Raw genomic sequence first — 17993 nt, forward strand, 5'->3', positions numbered from 1 at the left:
TAATCTTTGGGATGGAAAAAACAATGTTGGGCTTCTAGAACAATTATTATTATATATATATATTATATTATTATTATTTCCTGAATACATTTAATACGTATTACAAATATGTCTCTCCCTCTGTTATTCTCAACAATGCACAGTATACACTCCTCTGTAAAGAAACAATCAGTCATCACACTACTTCTCTGCTAGATTGGTGTGCCAGTACCTTATTTATATAGGTAAATCCCATTGAGACCGGAGACTTCAGGGACTATTCAGGGAGACCTGTTCCCACACTTGGCTAGGTTGGTGAAGTGTCTTGCCCAAGGACACAACAACCATGACACAAGTGGCAGGGCGGGGATCGAACTGCGAACCCTTTGATCATTGGCCGACCCGCTCTACAACCTGAGCCACAGTTGCCCCCATGTCTTCATGTCTTTTCTTTGTGCTATTTATGTACAGAAATGCCTCACATATAACTTGAAGGCAGACTATGCGACATTTTAATGAAAAGAAAAATTATAGAGTTACACAAAAATCATCCCTCTCAATGATCACTCCTTCCCCACTAGAATATGTGGCGGTATGTTTATCTGCACAGTTCTGCCCTCTCTTGAGTGAGTACACCCATTTATTTTCCTATGAATCAACCATTTAGACAGTGCATGCCTACAAGATTTTTCCATATTAATCTTTTGGCAAAATCTGGTTGAAACACAGGATGTTGGATCATTAAAAAGAGTCTACCTTAATGTCTTAAACAGTTCATCTACATATCTCCACTTTTTTCACATTCAGGGACAATAAGGTATGTCTTGAGTTTGTTTTACCCTTCTCTCTCCCAATGTTATCTCTAGTGGAGGTTAAGGAATATATTTTAGGTATACAGCTCCTCAAGGTTACTACTGATTAATAGCACCCTCTGCAGACCAGGGTAATGTATTAAATTGGACATTATTGTTCAGATTTAGTTCAAGGAAACCAATATAGGAGAACTGTAGTTTATTATCTAAAAGCTAAGATGAAGATTGAAGTCAAGAGCTAACCAGGTACCCTATTCAAAATCTTACTTGACTAAAATAAGTTATCTGCAAAATGTACTTAGCAAAAGTACTCATATTGCAGAAAAATAAATCATGAGTCCTTCCTAAGGACATTGTATAAACAAAAAATGTTGCCCCATTATTGACTCAGTCAAACATTTGACTGAAAACCCAAAGCCCTGAAATAAAACCAAAGTGGCACAATTGCCAGTGGAGAAAAGTAGTTACTCAATCTAAAGTATTTTTTGTAATCTTGTTTGCAGATGAGGACAACGGTCCCTTTTTAAGGTCAGGATTAACTGTATGAATTGATCTAATTTGATTGAAATCACATAGCATTCCCCAGAAGGCAATCAATACTGTATTACATTATAAAATGATCACACACACACACACACACACACACACACACACACACACACACACACACACACACACACACACACACACACACACACACACACACACACACACACATTAATTTGCATTAAAGATGCCCCTCAACATGAATTTATTTAGACTATATTGGAAAAACAGGACTTACAAGCATGATTTGGACTGAGGAAAATTCCCATCAATAATTTGCCTGGCAAGGCAAATGATTGACTGACTGATTAAGCTGCATTCAGGACATGCCAATATGGAGCCCAATATAAATCAGGGGACCCCTTGGTGAGTTAGTCGACTTATACTTTACTTGGTATAAGAGCCATGGACCTGCTCAAAGTCGCACTCCTCTTGGAAGTCCTGGTCTGCACCGGTAAGATATGTGTCTTTAATTGATAATCTTGAATACTTCTATAATAACATAACTTCTATAAATACAATAAATAAATCAAATGTTTCACTGTGAAAGTACCTCATCAGGACCACCGTGTCTAAATTGATTAATTGTTCTTATTGTTTGTCCTTTCACTGCTATTTCCCTCATTTAATCAAGCATGGATGTATTAAGAAACATGTCTTGATTCCTCTGATTTTAGTCAGTAGTACTGAGGTGGACGGCTACACTAAAACTAAAGGGGCATGGATCGTCTCCTTTAAGAAAGATTACCCAGCAAACACTCTGGCCGAGTGTGCAGCAAAATGTGAGGCTGAAACATCCTTCATTTGCAAGTGAGGTCATACTTTTAAAATCTGATTGTTTACTTAAAATTTACATTTCAGTTTAAATTTTAAATTTAAAGCTTGGCATCCCAACTTGACACCTGCTGTGTTTTCACAGATCTTTCACTTATGATGAAAAGGAAGAACGATGTTGGACAACAGCAGATAACTCTAAAACAGTGATCTTCCATCGCAGAATAAGCTCAACTGTGTATGAAAAAAATGGCAAGTCTTATTGTCACTTAATTATTTTGTTATATAAGTAGCCTGAACTCTTTTCATTTTCATTATAGTGTCCCTTTTCTCCAGATTAGATTTCACTTGATATTTTTTAGTCTCAATAATATTGTGGTTAATTTTTACCTTGTGTTGTATGATCAGTGATGTTTGGACTGTGTCTGCAAACACAGTGGGCAGGTGACACACATTGAAAACTACTGTGACTCAACTTTGGGGCTGAAACATCACTTCAGCGGCATTAGATTAATTATTTACTCACAAAATTGTCTGATAGCTTTGTCCACAATATAATAGTTTTATCATTGTTCTTTGCAGTGCACTTTACAGTGAATGTAAGAACAAACATATAAACTAAATAGCAGGTTAAGTTTATTGAATAATGAAACATAAAATGCTGATAGTGTCCTTTGGTCTGTATTGTCTTGTCTCTTGTTTGCCTTGTTTAGTATACCTCCTGGAGTGTGTGAATGGAGTAGGAATGGATTACAGAGGAACATTGGCCGTAACAAAATCCGGAAGGACATGTCAGAAATGGGCAGAAAACGAACCACACAAACCAAGTGCAAAGTGTGTATTCACAAATAATCCTCATTATTTAGCATTTTCTATATTGCATCATTTGCTTTTACTTCTTTTCATGCAATTTTCCTCAATGTGAAATCTGCAGATACACGCCTGAGAGCAATCCTCCAGGAGACCTGGAGTCTAACTACTGCAGAAACGTTAATGGAGACAGCGAAGCGCCCTGGTGTTACACCACTGATCCCAACTCCCGCTATGAATTCTGCAATTTACGCAACTGCACTGGTAAAAATTTATCTATTTAGTGTGTTTTATTATGGTTTGTTTTTGTGTAGATTTGCCTCGACACTATTGATATGACACACTTTTGCTGTGTCATTATCACATTCTAATTTTGCACTGTCTACCAAGTTTTCAAGTTTCAAATTAAAGGGGACATATTATGAAAAACTAAACATTGCCGGTGTTTGGGCACACTGTTTAGGTTATTGGCGTCCCTACCAGCACACACAAGCTTCAAAAAGACAAATATGTCAGTTTCTTCTGGGACACTTATTTCGAAAAAGGGGGGATTTGAAGGTTTGTTCCAAAATACACCGACTGATGACGAAATCGGTCGGTTTTCATTATCATATACTCCCACGGGAAAGCTCACCAGAAACTCGGCAGTTGATTGGCAAATCAAGACGCCCCGTTGGTAACCAGTAACCACACACACCTGGCTGAGCCTCCACTCGCTCATGCAACAACAAGCTGCAGTGTGAGCTCAACCTCAAGCTACCATCACACCCCAGCCTCGAAGCACACTAGGGCTGAATGGATTTACTTCATTTTTTGTTAGGCTATCTCCAGCAAAGGTTTGCAATCTGTTAGTGTGATCAAAGCCTTTTTACTGGGGTGTGGAGGAGACTGTGCCAGGAAGACTGAGAGACACCATCCGTCCGAAATGTAAGTAGTCCTATTTTAAAAATAATTCTGTCCGTTTGTTAGTTCAATGTCTGTAAATGTCTGCTTTATTTTATCCCTCCTATAATAACCAACACCGACTGAAATGAGAGAATGCTGGGTTTAGTCGTTAGCATTAGCGCCCGCTAGCTTTACCGTTAGCTTTATGCTAACGGTTAGAGCTGTGAGTCTTTTGCAGTGACTGTTATTTGGCTCTTTTGTGAGCTCACGTTAGTCCTGCCGTGACAGCCCCTGTGTGAAAAACAGACGGTGAAACTGTAGGGTGTGTTGGAAACTGAAGAGTATTTTTTTTAATAGCTTCACCCTGCTACCTGCTAGCTGTCTGATTGTATAGCTCAAGTACACACCACAATAAGTCTGCGGACAGTGTGTAGTACAGGGGTGGCCACTGTTTTTCAGCTTGTGAGCTACTTTTAAAATGACCAAGTCAAAGTGAGCTACCACCTATAAGGGGTCAAAAGTCACGGTTCGGTACGTACCTTGGTTTTTAAGTCACAGTTCTGTTCTGTATGGTACAGTTCTCAGTTAAGAGGAAAAATGTGTGCAGAATTGAATTTTCACTGAGGGCCACATACAGAAAAATCTACAAAAGGCCAGGCCACTTTGCAAAAATAACACATTTATCAGGACATAGCTGCTCTGATGTTTAGTTTCATAGTGTCTTCGTAAATTGTAATCCTTCTTCACGGCAACACTTTACTTGCACATTAAACAGATACACCCCCCCTCTTGTTAAATGCCATTGACACACCCAGTGTTTTCTGCTTTTGCGTCCAATGTCCAGCTGGGTGAAAATAGTAGCCTGCCGAGTTCATAATAAATCAGAAATAAAAGACAATTGGAAAATGTGATAAAACATCAAAAATCTTATTAAAATAAACAAATTCATGAATTGCAAAGTCGTAGGACAGGTTTTAATTAAACATTGGGTGTGGACATATTGTAAGTGGGGGTCTGGGGGTCCCCCCCAGAATTCTTTTAGCATTAAACACTTAATTTCCTGCATTCTGGTGAATTTTTATGAAGCAATGTGTGCCTTTTCTGCATTCATTTTTATGTAAAGTAAAAGAGAACATTCACGCCAAATAATTGGCTGTAAGAAGTGACTCCTTCACCTCATATTCCTGCAGCACCTCCCACAGTATCTCTCGGTCATACACCTTCTCCAGATCCACAAAGCACGTGTTTGGGCATACTCCCAGTCCCCCTCCAGGATCCTTGGGAAAATACAGAGCTGGACTATTGTTTCACAGCCAGGACGGAATCCACATTGTAGCTTTTCAATCTGAGGTTTGACTTTTGGCTGAATCCTCCTTTCCAGCACCTTAGAGTAGACTTTACCAGGGAGGCGGATACATGTTACATCTCCATAATTGGTACAGACCCTCTGGTCCCCCCTTTTGGGAACCGCCAACTCGGTCTGCTACTCCTTAGGCACTGTCCTATACTTCAATGCACGTTGAAGAGACGTGTCATTCAAGACATCCCTTCCACACCCAAAACCTCCAGCATTTATGGACATCTCATCAACCTGCGGGGCTGACAACTACCTCAGTGAATTCCACAAGGAAATTGATGATGATCCCACAGCCTCTAGCTCTGCCTCTACAGTTGAGGGACTTTATAGACACAGGTGGAAAAGGGGAAACAAGGTGGTTGATTCGTAGGAAAATGAATAGGTGGACAAATGGTCTTCCATTATCCCTCCAACAAATACTATCTTGGATAAGTTAATGTGTAATGTTAATTTTTTTACCAGATGTATCAGGAAGGTATCTATTTTTTCAAGTTTGCCATTTTCTGTGTTGTTAGTTAGATATTTTCTTCAAGGGCGTTTTTATTATTTTTACTCCTGAAACTTTTGTGATAGTGTTACTTCTCTGCACAAAAATGGTTTGAGAGAAAGTGCTGGAGAGTTCTGAAGTGGCCGGCAATGAGTCCAGATCTGAATCCCATAGAAACACCTGTGGGAAGATCTTAAAACAGCTGTTCGGAGAAGGAACCCTTCAAACCTGAGCGACCTGGAGCAGATGGCAAAGGAAGAATGGTCCAAAGTTCCAGTGGAGAGGTGTAAAAAATGTATTGATGGATACAGGAAGTATTGTATTTTCTTTTTTGTGTTTTTCCGGTGGAAACAAATGTATTCAAAATATTAATGCCGAAGCACTTGTTATTGCAATCATTTTCTGGGTGAGACAGTGCATTATCTGACAGAGTTCCAGGGGTGCCAACACTTTTGTCCATGACTTTATATGCGATACCTTGCTATGTACAGAAAAAACATTAGGTTAATATGCAGGTAGACCAATCCAGCAGAGAGAATATGATGAGTCTGTGCTTGTACTTTACAGAAGAGTGTATACATTGCAGTGGTGAGGACTACAGAGGGACAATATCCACTACAGAAAATGGCTTCACCTGCCAACGCTGGGACTCCCAGACACCTCAAAACCATGAATACAACCCTGATGTGTAAGATTTAAGATTAACGCATCAATAAATCAAACAAAAGCATTTAATGAAATTTGTTAAATGTATTTTAGAAATAAAACTATTTTTCAACAAGTTAGACATTGCAATCCTGTTTATGCTTTCTCAAGTTATCCAGAGAAGAATCTCGAGAACTTCAAGAATTTATTAATTTTTATCCTGGAGCCTAATGTTGCTTTTTTGTCCGCAAAATTAATTTTAGAATGTGTTTTATTGCTTTTCCAGTCTTCCAGGTAAACATCTTGAGGAAAACTACTGCAGAAACCCAGGTACAGAGCCCAGACCCTGGTGCTACACAACCGACCCATCCAAACGATGGGACTACTGCTCTATACCCCGCTGCAGTAAGACTTGCTATTTTAATGTGATACCTTAACTTCTGCCCTATTGTACCACTGTAAAACCTCATTTAAAGTCTCATTTAAATGTGTTATTATTTAAAACACTGCTACTGGTTTACTTGTTTTTCTTCTTCTGAGTATAAAAACCAGTCCATCTCATCTTCTTTGCTCAGCATCTGAGCCTCCCACTATCATCCCAGAGACAACCTGTGCCTCCAACAAAGGTGAATTGTACCGAGGAACAATTGCTGTTACTGAGTCTGGCAAAACGTGCCAGAACTGGTCGGCTCAGACGCCACAAAAACACGGATTTGTGTCGGACAGCTACCCCTGCAAGTAAGAGCAACTGTAACAAAAACATTTGATTTTCATAAAAAAGGGACCAATTCATTTGACGTATGACATATCCAGTAAACTTACTGTATAGGTCTGCCTGGCACCAAACGGCAGAAAACGTTTGTGACTGATGAAAAAAGTGGAATATTCAACTGCCAAAGAATCAGATATTTTCCGCAAGAAGGTAGAGACCAAAACACAGTTAAAAAGTAAAGATGAAGACCTGAGTCTGCAGTTGAAGTTTTGAATCGAAGCAGCAGTAAAACTATAAAATCAAGAGTTGGACAAAAAATGTTTACGTTACCACAATTCTTTAAAAAAAACAAATGGATGACAGGAAAGAAGAAACCAGCAGCACAAATCATATACTGTAGCTTATTGGCTTTATTGTTGGGTGTTCCTGCGTTTATCATAACTGTATATTGTTCATCAGAGGCCTTGTTAACAACTACTGTCGTAACCCAGACAATGATATGATGCCCTGGTGTTACACTACTGATCCTGAAAGTCGCTGGGAGTACTGCAGTGTGCAGACCTGTGAGAATGAAGCTGGACCAGGTAAAACCCCTTTCTCTAAGATTTGTTCCCCTGCAAGATTTGTAAAGTTGTTTTTTCTATAGATGCATACTCCGAATGATGAATCTATTACTGTTCCTTTACAGAAGAGTGTATAATTTGCAGTGGTGAGGACTACAGAGGGACAATATCCACTACAGAAAATGGCTTCACCTGCCAACGCTGGGACTCCCAGACACCTCAAAACCATGAATACAACCCTGACGTGTAAGACTTAAGATTTATGCATCAATTTATCAATCAAACAAAAGCATTTAATGCAATTTGTTAAATGTATCTCAGAAACTGAACAATTTTTCAACAAGTTAGACATTGCACTTCTGTTTATGCTTTCTCAAGTTATCCAGAGAAGAATCTCGAGAACTTCAAGAATTTACTTTTTTTTCCTGAAGCTTAATGTTGCTTTTTTGTCCGCAAAATTCATTTTAGAATTTGTTTTATTGCTTCTCCAGTCTTCCAGGTAAACATCTTGAGGAGAACTACTGCAGAAACCCAGATACAGAGCCCAGACCCTGGTGCTACACAACCGACCCATCCAAACGATGGGACTACTGCTCTATACCCCGCTGCAGTAAGACTTCCTATTTTAATGTGATACCTTAACTTCTGCCCTATTGTACCACTGTAAAAACCTCATATTTGCCAAAACGTTGTTCAATGAGACTTCATTCACAGTTACAATTTTCAGTCTCATTTAAATGTGCTATCTATCTATCTATCTATCTATCTATCTATCTATCTATCTATCTATCTATCTATCTATCTATCTATCTATCTATCTATCTATCTATCTATCTATCTATCTATCTATCTATCTATCTATAAAGCAAGAAACGTTTGTCTGTCTGTGTGTCTGTCTGTCTGTGGCTCGCATATCTCTCTGACTTTTAGTCAGATCGGCCTGAGCTTCCGGATATGGCTTGCGCACGGCACGAATGTGTGCATCCTTGATTTTGAAGTTTTTTGGACCAAATATGTAGAAGTCATCATATTCATATCATGCTGGCGGCGGATACGTGCGCACACTGAAGGCCACAGTGAGCACGGAGCATGAAATAAGCCTTGTTCGACTAGGAGCCGTCTGGCTCAGACCTGTGCAATTATGACGCGAGTCTTGCTGAGCGCACAGCATTTTTGCAGCATTTTTGCAGTGCACTCAGCAAGACGCGCGTCATAGTTGCGCAGCTCTTAGCAAGATGGCGACATCTCAAACGAGGCTATAGTCTCCGGCTAAAACCCGCCTCCCTCTGATTTGATTGGCTGCTGCGACCAAAACTTGCATTGATGAGCGGGACACACACAGCAGACACAGCATGTTGGTACTTCCTCATTCAATGCATCCAACTTTCCAAACAAAACGTTTTTAAACCTTTCCACAGACATCAACAACTCCTCAAACCTGTCCTCTTTAGTGTTAAAGGTCGCATGTTACGCTATTTTCACTGTTATGCAGTTAATGTATAGTTAAACACTTCCACAACAGTGATGCTAATTTCAGTTAGCGTTTCAATAGTGTTTTCCATTTAAATTAGCACGTCTCGGATAAATCTGCTACCGGTGAATGTAAACACGACAGCTTCCACAAAATGTTTTAAATCTTTTAGAAACTAACATCTTAACGAGCTAAAGACGATGTAAGATGAAAACATGCCCTTGCAAAAATTAATGCTGCTGCCTTCAAGCTGCAATTACCAATAAAAAAAATGTTCACCTGCTTTTTCTATAAAGAACAGAGGATTATGGGGCGCCCTTAGCTCAGTTGCTAGGGCGTCCCCCGGGCCGGGCCCAGCAGCAGACCCGGGTTCGATTCCCGCCCGCGGTCGTTCTCTGCATGTCACTCCCGTCTCTGCCCCATTTCACCTCTGTCTCTTAGGCGCCAAAGTCGCAAAATTGCGACAAGACGTTTTACTGAATCAAACAGCTGTTTTCTCTAAATAGAGTGTTATATTTTGTTCAAACTCCCCTCCACTAGTTGGCAGACATCCCATACCTAGACCTTAGCTCAGAAAAACGTCATCCTTCAATGCAAAATGTTCGAGCAAAATCCCATCCAAAAAACATAAAAATTATTTTTCATTTTTTTTGTCATATCCTCCTAGCGACTTTTTCTGGTGTTATTTGAGACTTTTGTGGTGTTTAGAGACTGACGGGAAAGCACGTATCACTCTGTTTACTCTGCTGTTTCTGTGCTCAACGAGGAGCGGGTGCTCACGGAGCCCCTACCCCGTCCAAAAGCACTCGCGGGCGGTCAGTCTCACAGAAGCTCAGCGCAGCGGTCCCAGCCTGCAGCCAGCAGAGAGGACACACACACCCGCTCCTCCTAGCGACCCTTTCTGGTGTTATTGGAGACTTTTGTGGTGTTTGGAGACTCTGATGTGAAAGCATGTATCACTCTGCTTTTACTGTGCTCAACGAGCAGCTCCCGGAGCCCCTGAGCCCCGCACAGCAGTCAGGGCAGAGCGGGTGTGTGTCTCCTCTCTGCTCCGCTGACACCTCCGCGTCCAGGCTGCAAATGAATCGCGCATGCGTTGCCATTTCTGCCCAGCCTGTGTGCTGTGCCATGCAATGAGAGGTTCCACACTGTGACAAACTATAAACAGTGTCATCTGGATAGATAGGCACAGATTAGGCCTCTGCAGCAAAAAGACGCCTACTGTTATTATTATTATTATATTATAATGATATAATGATAATTACAATAATGAATAATAATAATAATGGAGAATAGAAGACGAAAAGTACTGTAAAAGTTGTAGTGTGTAAAAAAAAAAAAAAAAAAAAAAAAACGCCTGCTGTTTACATGCGTTTTGTGTTTTAGTTCTAGTTCTAGTTTACAAATGTTGGCTTACAACAAAGTGGGCATCATTACAAATAGATGGAGGGGGTGAATCTGATGAAATAAGTTCAACTCTCTTTCAAAATATCAGGTATTTCATGGAAATTACATAATCCAATATGGCCGCCGCCATATGACGTCATAATATGCAAATTAGATGAAAAAATGTATTCCCTAGATAAACTTCAGGACATTCTCAATATTTGTCTCATTAACTTTTTGTCTCTATCTCAAACCACTTTCAATCCAGAGCCTTCTGAAATTTAGGTGTCAAAATAAAGTATTTTTCAAAATTAAACCCGGCGCCTAAAGGGTTAAACACCATCAATAAAGCATGAAAAATGCAAAAAAAAAAAAAAGAATAGAGGATTATACGGCGCAAAAAATATTAAAGAAAGACCAAAAGTGACATTGTCGAGCGATGTGACAGCCATTTCAATGACTGTGTGACACTGCCTATGTGTAGGTTACATCTGTTTCTGTGTCCCACTTTCATAGACAGGTTACATTTAAAGAGGACCTATGATACTTTTCGACTTTTATGACCTATAAACGTTGTTATAATGATTTATAGTCATGTTTAACCATACTAGAGTATCAAATAATTACGTACATGCATTTCGATGTATTCCCTGCTGACCGTCTGGGGTGGCTATGCAGAGCACTAAAAATCTACTTAGTTTTTTGTGATGTGATTCGTGTCAGGTTGCTCTATAGCAGTTTTTAGCAAGAAATTAAGACCAGAAAAGTAGTATAATAGGATCTCTTTAAGCATGCATAAGCTAATACCTGCTTCCTACGGGCACTGCACTAGTTATTTAAAACACTGCTACAGGCTGACTTGTTTTTCTTCTGAGTATAAAAACCAGTCCATCTCATGTTCTTTGCTCAGCTTCTGAGCCTCCCACTATCATCCCAGAGACAACCTGTGCCTCCAACAAAGGTGAATTGTACCGAGGAACAATTGCTGTGACAGAGTCTGGCAAAACGTGCCAGAACTGGTCGGCTCAGACGCCACAAAAACACGGATTTGTGTCGGACAGCTACCCCTGCAAGTAAGAGCAACTGTAACAAAAACATTTGATTTTCATAAAAAAGGGACCAATTCATTTGACGTATGACATATCCAGTAAACTTACTGTATAGGTCTGCCTGGCACCAAACGGCAGAAAACGTTTGTGACTGATGAAAAAAGTGGAATATTCAACTGCCAAAGAATCAGATATTTTCCGCAAGAAGGTAGAGACCAAAACACAGTTAAAAAGTAAAGATGAAGACCTGAGTCTGCAGTTGAAGTTTTGAATCGAAGCAGCAGTAAAACTATAAAATCAAGAGTTGGACAAAAAATTTTTACGTTACCACAATTCTTTAAAAAAAACAAATGGATGACAGGAAAGAAGAAACCAGCAGCACAAATCATATACTGTAGCTTATTGGCTTTATTGTTGGGTGTTCCTGCGTTTATCATAACTGTATATTGTTCATCAGAGGCCTTGTTAACAACTACTGTCGTAACCCAGACAATGATATGATGCCCTGGTGTTACACTACTGATCCTGAAAGTCGCTGGGAGTACTGCAGTGTGCAGACCTGTGAGAATGAAGCTGGACCAGGTAAAACCCCTTTCTCTAAGATTTGTTCCCCTGCAAGATTTGTAAAGTTGTTTTTTCTATAGATGCATACTCCGAATGATGAATCTATTACTGTTCCTTTACAGAAGAGTGTATAATTTGCAGTGGTGAGGACTACAGAGGGACAATATCCACTACAGAAAATGGCTTCACCTGCCAACGCTGGGACTCCCAGACACCTCAAAACCATGAATACAACCCTGACGTGTAAGACTTAAGATTTATGCATCAATTTATCAATCAAACAAAAGCATTTAATGCAATTTGTTAAATGTATCTCAGAAACTGAACAATTTTTCAACAAGTTAGACATTGCACTTCTGTTTATGCTTTCTCAAGTTATCCAGAGAAGAATCTCGAGAACTTCAAGAATTTACTTTTTTTTCCTGAAGCTTAATGTTGCTTTTTCGTCCGCAAAATTCATTTTAGAATTTGTTTTATTGCTTCTCCAGTCTTCCAGGTAAACATCTTGAGGAGAACTACTGCAGAAACCCAGATACAGAGCCCAGACCCTGGTGCTACACAACCGACCCATCCAAACGATGGGACTACTGCTCTATACCCCGCTGCAGTAAGACTTCCTATTTTAATGTGATACCTTAACTTCTGCCCTATTGTACCACTGTAAAAACCTCATATTTGCCAAAACGTTGTTCAATGAGACTTCATTCACAGTTACAATTTTCAGTCTCATTTAAATGTGCTATCTATCTATCTATCTATCTATCTATCTATCTATCTATCTATCTATCTATCTATCTATCTATCTATCTATCTATCTATCTATCTATCTATCTATCTATCTATCTATAAAGCAAGAAACGTTTGTCTGTCTGTGTGTCTGTCTGTCTGTGGCTCGCATATCTCTCTGACTTTTAGTCAGATCGGCCTGAGCTTCCGGATATGGCTTGCGCACGGCACGAATGTGTGCATCCTTGATTTTGAAGTTTTTTGGACCAAATATGTAGAAGTCATCATATTCATATCATGCTGGCGGCGGATACGTGCGCACACTGAAGGCCACAGTGAGCACGGAGCATGAAATAAGCCTTGTTCGACTAGGAGCCGTCTGGCTCAGACCTGTGCAATTATGACGCGAGTCTTGCTGAGCGCACAGCATTTTTGCAGCATTTTTGCAGTGCACTCAGCAAGACGCGCGTCATAGTTGCGCAGCTCTTAGCAAGATGGCGACATCTCAAACGAGGCTATAGTCTCCGGCTAAAACCCGCCTCCCTCTGATTTGATTGGCTGCTGCGACCAAAACTTGCATTGATGAGCGGGACACACACAGCAGACACAGCATGTTGGTACTTCCTCATTCAATGCATCCAACTTTCCAAACAAAACGTTTTTAAACCTTTCCACAGACATCAACAACTCCTCAAACCTGTCCTCTTTAGTGTTAAAGGTCGCATGTTACGCTATTTTCACTGTTATGCAGTTAATGTATAGTTAAACACTTCCACAACAGTGATGCTAATTTCAGTTAGCGTTTCAATAGTGTTTTCCATTTAAATTAGCACGTCTCGGATAAATCTGCTACCGGTGAATGTAAACACGACAGCTTCCACAAAATGTTTTAAATCTTTTAGAAACTAACATCTTAACGAGCTAAAGACGATGTAAGATGAAAACATGCCCTTGCAAAAATTAATGCTGCTGCCTTCAAGCTGCAATTACCAATAAAAAAAATGTTCACCTGCTTTTTCTATAAAGAACAGAGGATTATGGGGCGCCCTTAGCTCAGTTGCTAGGGCGTCCCCCGGGCCGGGCCCAGCAGCAGACCCGGGTTCGATTCCCGCCCGCGGTCGTTCTCTGCATGTCACTCCCGTCTCTGCCCCATTTCACCTCTGTCTCTTAAACACTATCAATAAAGCATGAAAAATGCAAAAAAAAAAAAAAGAATAGAGGATTATACGGCGCAAAAAATATTAAAGAAAGACCAAAAGTGACATTGTCGAGCGATGTGACAGCCATTTCAATGACTGTGTGACACTGCCTATGTGTAGGTTACATCTGTTTCTGTGTCCCACTTTCATAGACAGGTTACATTTAAAGAGGACCTATGATACTTTTCGACTTTTATGACCTATAAACGTTGTTATAATGATTTATAGTCATGTTTAACCATACTAGAGTATCAAATAATTACGTACATGCATTTCGACGTATTCCCTGCTGACCGTCTGGGGTGGCTATGCAGAGCACTAAAAACTATGGCAGCCGGTCGAGCCGAACTTGTTCAAATTTCCGGGTTTTCTCTGTCACGCTCGGGTCGTTTCTGTCATGTTTCCATGTATGGTAATAGCTCCGGCTGCATGCCCCCACCTTCCTGGAAATTTCCTGAAATTTTCCGCTACTGGAAGGAAGGTAACCAATCACAACGGAGTGGGGTTTGCAGCGGGGGGGGAGGGGCGGAGAAGCTCAAAGCAGTGTGTAGAGAGAGACTGCTGTGCTGGCTAGGGTAAGAGGAAGAGTGTCCCGAAAATCTACTTAGTTTTTTGTGATGTGATTCGTGTCAGGTTGCTCTATAGCAGTTTTTAGCAAGAAATTAAGACCAGAAAAGTAGTATAATATGATCTCTTTAAGCATGCATAAGCTAATACCTGCTTCCTACGGGCACTGCACTAGTTATTTAAAACACTGCTACAGGCTGACTTGTTTTTCTTCTGAGTATAAAAACCAGTCCATCTCATGTTCTTTGCTCAGCTTCTGAGCCTCCCACTATCATCCCAGAGACAACCTGTGCCTCCAACAAAGGTGAATTGTACCGAGGAACAATTGCTGTGACTGAGTCTGGCAAAACGTGCCAGAACTGGTCGGCTCAGACGCCACACAAACACAGATTTGTGTCGAACAGCTACCCCTGCAAGTAAGAGCAACTGTAACAAAAACATTTTGATTTCATGAAAAAATCATTTGACTTATGACATATCCATTTAACTTACTATATAGTTCTGCCTGGCACCAAACAGCAGACAAATGTTGTGACTGATGAAAAAAGTGGAACATTCAGCTGCTAAAGAATTAGATATTTTACGCTAGAAGGTAGTGACCAAGACACAGTTAAAAAGTAAAAATTAAGAACTGAGTCTGCAGTTGAAGTTTTAACTAGAACAGCAGTAAAACTATAAAATCAAGAGTTGGACAAAACATGTTATGGTACCACAAACCCTGAAAACAAAAACAAATAATTCAAATATTTATTTGATGTATTTGAAAATGAAAAGAAACCTCCGAAGAAACCAGAAGCATGATCCTTAGCTTATTGGTAATCATCATCATTACTATCTATTGTTCATCAGAGGCCTTGATAACAACTACTGTCGTAACCCCAGCAATGACACGATGCCCTGGTGTTACACTACTGATCCTGAAACTCGCTGGGAGTACTGCAGTGTGCCGAGCTGTGAAGATTCGGGTAACACCTTGATCAACTTCGAAAAAACTGCTGGTCTAATTCATGTCATTAAAAATTGTGCGATTTCATGAGTATGGACTTTATTTTTTAGGTGCACTGAAGAAACCAAACCTTTGTAATGGTCGTATCGTGGGAGGCTGTGTGTCTAACGCTAACTCATGGCCCTGGAAAGTAATCCTCCGTAGCCAGTAAGTGCAACAATACTAAAATATGATTTTGAGGGATGTTTTAAAAAATTATTCAAGCCTTTGATATTAGGATTTTAAAAGGGATAACATTTTTGTATTAAGGCAAACAATCTCACTTCCAGTTTGTGTCTCTAAGGAAATAGAAGCAATCTTTTAGTTTTTCTAAACACTAATTAACTAGCAATGGCCGCGTTTCCCAGAATCGATCGTTCTTTGGGGCCAAAGAAGGGTCGAAAGAAGGGTTCGCCAAAGAAGGAGCGTTAAGATATGGGTGTTTCCCAGATGGCTTCTTAAGTGCCTTCTTTGGAGAACGCGTAAGTTGAAGCGAAAGAAGCTCTTTGGTGGGAGCTGTCCACCGCGGTCGTGCTGAAACTGAATAAATCGATGCCAGGCAAATCGATCACCCACCTCTTTATCAGCGCATAAGTCACACACAGCGCCCCGTGGTCTCCCCCACACAGGTGGAATTAGGCTACGCATGTATCGTGTGTGTGGGTGCGGGTGTGTGTGGCAACAAGTGTATCAAAGTAGTAATCAAGCCCATTAGCGCATATATACCCGTGGATATAGGCACACACATGTGATGTGAGAATGGAAGAAAGCGGCAGCAAAAGAAACAAGCGGGCACCGTCGTTTACCGCGGAGGAGATGGGCGTCCTAGTGGACGAGGTCTGGCAGCACCGGGGAGTTTTATTCGGGGGAACAAAGGGCAAAAAGAACATCACGGTGAAGAACGGCAGGCCATAGCCGAAAAGATGTCCCCCTCCAGCCCATGTGGCCTGCGTGACTGGCGTGCTGTGAGGAAGAAGTGGCAGGAGTTCCAGAACCAAACAAAAAGGAAGAGTGAGAAGGTTTCACTAATCAATCTCCCTTCGTTGCAGGTGATGCAGACGCCCAGTAAAGACAGCGCGGAATAACCCCACCCCCATATGGTTTCAATAAACTATTTTGGTTTCTTTTCAACCATGTATTGTGTGGATCATTTTGCATTGAAATGAGGGTGTCAAACCTAGCAACAAAAAGTCCCAGGCAATTTGTAATGTATCTAAGCGTAGGTTAATGACGTGTGCGTATTGTGCGCCCTTTCAACAGCATTCCAGTGCCAGACTTTCAGGTAAAGCACCCGGACACTGCAGCAATAATCATAGTGTGCAGGACGTTACATGTAGCCTACATCTGCTGGTTCTGTTTATTTATTTCAGCCTTCAGGCCTGAGAGTTGATATGGGTGATGTGTGGTGGTTGTGGGTTTATGGTTTAGTGCTTGGTGACTGGTGGTGAAGAGGTAGGGGCTGCAGGTTGTTGGACCGGGCTGAAGGCAAAATTGCAGCGGGTTGCTCTGGATGTGTGGAGACACCAGAGTGATCAGCCGTTGGATCTCCGCACGGGGCAGCCGGTACTTTGCCTGGACGGCCCGGTCTGATAGCACGTGGGGAGAAGTGCCGACGCACGTATGCATTTATGTAAACCGTCTGGCTTCGCGCACGGCGAGGCTGTTGGTTCGCAGCGAGAAGGTGTTGTATTGCAGCCATGGTTTCTCACACGCGCGGACTTTGGCAACGCCTTTAGCAGGTGGAGCCGCTCTGGATGAGGTTCAGCTGAGTTCAATTAAATCTGTTTCTTTGATATCTGTGAAATGCCACAGGGTTGTTGATGTTTTTTTTTGTATGTGTAGTAGTACTATAAACTCACATGTGTGTGGAAAACGTAAACGTCTAATTCATTAAAACATTTTTTTTCTCTACTATTAGTCTATGTTTCTTGCGCCAGTGGTCCGCATTGAGCATTGTTTTATTATTTCGAAAAGTGGAGGAAATAAATTTCCCTGACGCGGCATGATCACTGACGATTTGGTCGCTAAGAAAGGTTGAAAGAGTGGGTCAGCTCCGTCTTACAGTTCCATCTTAGTGAAAGTACTACTTTCGCTAAGAACGAATCTGGGAAACGCATTCTTCTTTCACAGCGTTCTTAAGAGCGCTCCAAAGAAGTACTTAGCCCAAAGAGGCTCTTAACGATTCTGGGAAACGCGGCCAATGCCAATTGAAAATAATTTTCAATGTGCTTTTGGACGGAATAGTTTTTCAGATTCAGCAGTTAATATTTTAGAGGAATGGGACTGATAATAGTATTGCGGTGTTGCTTTGCACATGGCACTCTTACATTTTCAATGTGAAAAATGCTATTATGGCAAAATACACTATTATACAGTAAATATCTTGATGAATAAAGAACACGAAGAACACCAAAGATGTCTTTAAGTATTTAATCTTGCAAGGAGAGAGGCAATACAGAGAATGGTTGAAACATTT

At 40.8% G+C, this 17993-nt stretch overlaps 1 protein-coding gene across 1 annotated transcript in view; it reads left to right on the forward strand.

The window, feature by feature from the left end:
• Window positions 1–1742: 1742 nt before the first annotated feature.
• The window catches only part of LOC307265704 (plasminogen-like), a gene marked incomplete at both ends in the record, with an annotated part of 44703 nt that continues 28452 nt past the window's right edge, over window positions 1743–17993 (forward strand). The window contains 17 exons of the mRNA XM_080047499.1: window positions 1743–1791; window positions 2015–2147; window positions 2825–2902; window positions 3046–3185; window positions 6218–6338; window positions 6582–6700; window positions 6871–7033; window positions 7467–7591; window positions 7696–7816; window positions 8062–8180; window positions 11338–11500; window positions 11934–12058; window positions 12163–12283; window positions 12529–12647; window positions 14786–14948; window positions 15382–15497; window positions 15589–15685. Coding sequence (XP_079903625.1) covers window positions 1743–1791; window positions 2015–2147; window positions 2825–2902; window positions 3046–3185; window positions 6218–6338; window positions 6582–6700; window positions 6871–7033; window positions 7467–7591; window positions 7696–7816; window positions 8062–8180; window positions 11338–11500; window positions 11934–12058; window positions 12163–12283; window positions 12529–12647; window positions 14786–14948; window positions 15382–15497; window positions 15589–15685 — 2072 coding nt within the window. The remainder of the gene's footprint in view (window positions 1792–2014; window positions 2148–2824; window positions 2903–3045; window positions 3186–6217; window positions 6339–6581; window positions 6701–6870; window positions 7034–7466; window positions 7592–7695; window positions 7817–8061; window positions 8181–11337; window positions 11501–11933; window positions 12059–12162; window positions 12284–12528; window positions 12648–14785; window positions 14949–15381; window positions 15498–15588; window positions 15686–17993) is intronic.

This window comes from Ammodytes marinus (assembly GCF_949987685.1).
Source record: "Ammodytes marinus genome assembly, chromosome: 19".
In the NCBI taxonomy this organism is placed as follows: domain Eukaryota; kingdom Metazoa; phylum Chordata; class Actinopteri; order Uranoscopiformes; family Ammodytidae; genus Ammodytes; species Ammodytes marinus.